This window comes from Mus pahari, chromosome 23, assembly GCF_900095145.1.
Source record: "Mus pahari chromosome 23, PAHARI_EIJ_v1.1, whole genome shotgun sequence".
Classification (NCBI taxonomy): Eukaryota; Metazoa; Chordata; class Mammalia; order Rodentia; family Muridae; genus Mus; species Mus pahari.
The window spans coordinates 13142756-13146247 of record NC_034612.1 but is presented as its reverse complement, the minus strand read 5'-3'; the positions used below and the strand labels follow the sequence as shown (position 1 = coordinate 13146247).

The following is a 3492-nucleotide window of genomic DNA, read 5'->3' as shown; positions in this document are numbered from 1 at the left end:
CAAAGTGAGTTCCAGGACATCCAGGGCTATACAGAGAAACCCTGTCTCGAAAAACCAAAAAAAAAAAAAAAAAAAAAAAAAAAAAAAAAAAAAAAGAGTTGGTTCTCTGTGTCTATCACAGGGGTCCTGGGGATAGACCCAGGTCATCAGGTTTGGTGGCAAGTACCTCTATCCACCTAACGCCCTCACCAGCCACCCCCAACCCCATCTCCCCATCTCCCCCATCTCTTAAACTGAAGAGGAAAATAGGCATGAGGGGTGAAAGGCTAACCCGAGGTTACAGATTCGCTTATGCACTGTGAAATGCTCACCTACCCTCGTCAAGGAGTCCTGCAACCTACCCGAGTCAGTTTATTATTGCACAAGGCCACTGAAAATAAACAGACAGTTAAAAACACTTGTCTGTCTGTCTATCTATCTATCTATCTATCTATCTATCTATCTATCTATCTATCTATCTATCTATCATATCTGTCTATCTATCTATCTATCTATCTATCCATCCATCCATCCTTTGAGACAAGGTTTCCTTGCTGTCCTGGAACTCACTCTGTAGACCAGGCTGACTTTGAACTCACAGAAATCTGCCTGCCTCTGCCTCCCAAGTACTGGGACTAAAAGTGTGCAGGGCCACACCTGTCACCCTAATGAGGTTTTTTAGCACACCCACCCGCTGAGAGCCGACCTAATCCCCGAGAAGACTCTTGAGAATTGCCTAACGATTGAGAACTAACCCACTTGCACGCAGCAAAGCCCACTCCTTGCACCACATTAACCTCCTTAACCTGGGACATGAACTTGGCACAGCTGAACCCGCTACAGAAGTGGTCTATCACTGAGCGAAACCCCAGCCTTTTTGGGGGAGAGGGGAATCCTAGCTTTTCAAAGTATCACAGTGGCGTTTAAACGAGTTCGGGGATCACATTTGAGCCATAGAATCACAATGACGACATCGCCCTCAACATCTAAATCAGAAGCAAACACCCAACTGTCACACAAAGCATCGGTTTCCAACCTATATTTTCTTACAAAACAATTTCCTTCTGCCTAAAAGAAAATTGTCAAACGTACAAATCTACGATGTGCATGATGTCACTTTTCTGAGGATCCTGCATAACGGGTGTATGCTCAATGGTGGAGATGGGAAGAGGGTGGGAGGGTCTCCACAGGGACTCAGGGGGTGTGTCTCCCGGCCACTCTGCAGGTACCTGAAAAACCTGCAGTTCCACCGGTTCTGGTCCGTGGATGACACACAGGTGCACACGGAGTACAGCTCTCTGCGCTCCATCGTGGTGGCCAACTACGAGGAGTCCATCAAAATGCCCATCAACGAGCCAGCCCCGGGCAAGAAGAAGTCTCAGATCCAGGTGGGGTAGGAGACAACGTCGGGGAAGGAGGCTTGCGGGCTCTGAGGGATCAATGATAAACAGTCAAATGGATAAACGATAGCGGTCTCCTTCTATGTTTCCTCTCTCCCACCCAGGAATATGTGGACTATAATGGGGGTGCTGGGGTCCAGCACATCGCTCTCAAGACAGAAGACATCATCACAACGGTAAGAACCCTGTGTCTGGCCCACGTGCCCTCTGGTTTATCAACCATAGGGACAGTCTCTGCCAATGAGAGTAGCGGGTGGTGGCAGTCCCCCCGGAAGGATGATGGGGCATCCCTTCTCGCTCCCACAAACTCACACAGTTATCCCCACCATGCTGGGGAAGTTCATTTTGCAGAACAACCCAGTCCCAAGTGCAAGCAAGCCTGAGGTCTGGTCCAGGCTCCACTGGTATTTTGCTGTGTGCCCCAGGGGACTCGGCTCCTTCTCTGGGCTTCAGTGAGCCTTTCTCTAAAAATAAGATTAGACTACAAGACTACTACGTATGTCCTTTTAGCCAGTTTAAACATGATTTCCGTATGGATGCTGCCTTCTGGAAGGCTAATTCAGTCCTGGTCTGAAAGAGAGACGACAAGTTGGGGTAAAAGCTGTGGGAGAAAGCTGGGAAGTGAGAGAGGCTGGAGGAGAAGGCTGATCAGGAGGGCGTCATCTTAGTCAGGGTTTCTATTGCTGTGAAGAAACGCTGGGAGCAGAGCGACTTGGGCAGCAAAGGGTTTATTCGGTTTAGGCGTCCAATCACTGTTCATCATCAAAGGAAGTCAGGACAGGAACTCCAACAGGGCAGGAAACCTGGAGACAGGAGTGGATGCAGAGGCCGTGGAGGGGTGCTGCTCACTGACTTGTTCTCCCTGGTTTGCTCAGCCTGCTTTTTTCTACACCTCGGGACCTGCAGCCCAGCACGGCATCACTCACCATGGGCGGGGTCCTCTCCCATCAATCAGTAATTAAGAAAACACCCTATATAGGCTTGCTTCCGGTCCCATCTAAGGGAGGTATTCCCTCGGTTGAGGTTCCCTCTTCTCTAATGACTCCAAGCCTGTGTCAAGTTGACCTAAGTCCAACGGGGACAGAGTGCCACATGAAAGAGAAGGCATTTGAGGAGAGATCTATACAGAAATAGGAAGAGTAACCCAGGCAGAAGGGGTGACCGCCAAGACAAAGATCAGAAAGCCAGGAAGGTTACAGAGACAGGAAGGGTGTGGCTCAGACAGAATAAGGGAGGGAGACAGGAAGAAGTAGGAACGAGAGCAGGTGGTAAAGGCTCTGGATGGGACATTAAATGTTGACACTGATGTGTGACATCATCACGGGCTAGGCAGAGAAGAGGCACACATGGCTTAATGTCACGCCGGCTGATGTTCTGGGACATAGATCGATGCCTGCCTCAGTTTCCCCAGCAGTGCACAGAAAGGCATCACTAGTAGTCTGTGGAGTAGAGACAAATAGGGAGAAGGTATCCTGACAGAATGTGGACAGGGACCCCGTCACCTCCTGCCCTTGCTGTTCCTCCCGGCTGAACAAGCTGACCTTGACCCTGCTCTTTGACAGATCCGCCACTTGAGGGAGCGGGGCATGGAGTTCTTGGCCGTCCCATCTTCTTACTACAAACTGCTTCGGGAGAATCTCAAGTCAGCCAAGATCCAGGTGAAGGAGAGTATGGACGTCCTGGAGGTGAGGCCCAGCCCAGTGCTTAGCCAGAAGAACAAGAACCCCGGGTTCACTGGGCCGCACACACAAGAGTTGGTACCATGTGGAAAGCTAAAGCAGACCCCTTAAGGCTGCTTTGCGGAGAGGAACAGAGAGAGGCTGATGGGTGGCTTTAACTGAAATCTATACGAGTCGAGAGTAAACTGTGCAAAGGCCCTGTGGCAGGCACAGCCTTCAAGTGTGCAAGAGACAGAAAGACGGACACATCTCAAGTGTGACAGAGGCCAGGCAGCTTGCCTGAGGCCATTTTTTTTTTTAAAGATTTATTTATTTATTATATGTAAGCACAGTGTAGCTGTCTTCAGACACACCAGAAAAGGGTGTCACATCTCATTACGGATGGTTGTGAGCCACCATGAGGTTGCAGCTTGCCTGAGGCCATTTTTTTTTTT

At 49.7% G+C, this 3492-nt stretch overlaps 1 protein-coding gene across 1 annotated transcript in view; it reads left to right on the top strand.

Moving 5' to 3' along the window:
- The window catches only part of Hpd (4-hydroxyphenylpyruvate dioxygenase), an 11149-nt gene that overhangs the window by 5591 nt on the left and 2066 nt on the right, over positions 1–3492 (top strand). Inside the window, exons 10-12 of the mRNA XM_021186893.2 lie at positions 1205–1367; positions 1484–1555; positions 2942–3064. Of these exons, the coding sequence (XP_021042552.1) occupies positions 1205–1367; positions 1484–1555; positions 2942–3064 (358 nt within the window). The remainder of the gene's footprint in view (positions 1–1204; positions 1368–1483; positions 1556–2941; positions 3065–3492) is intronic.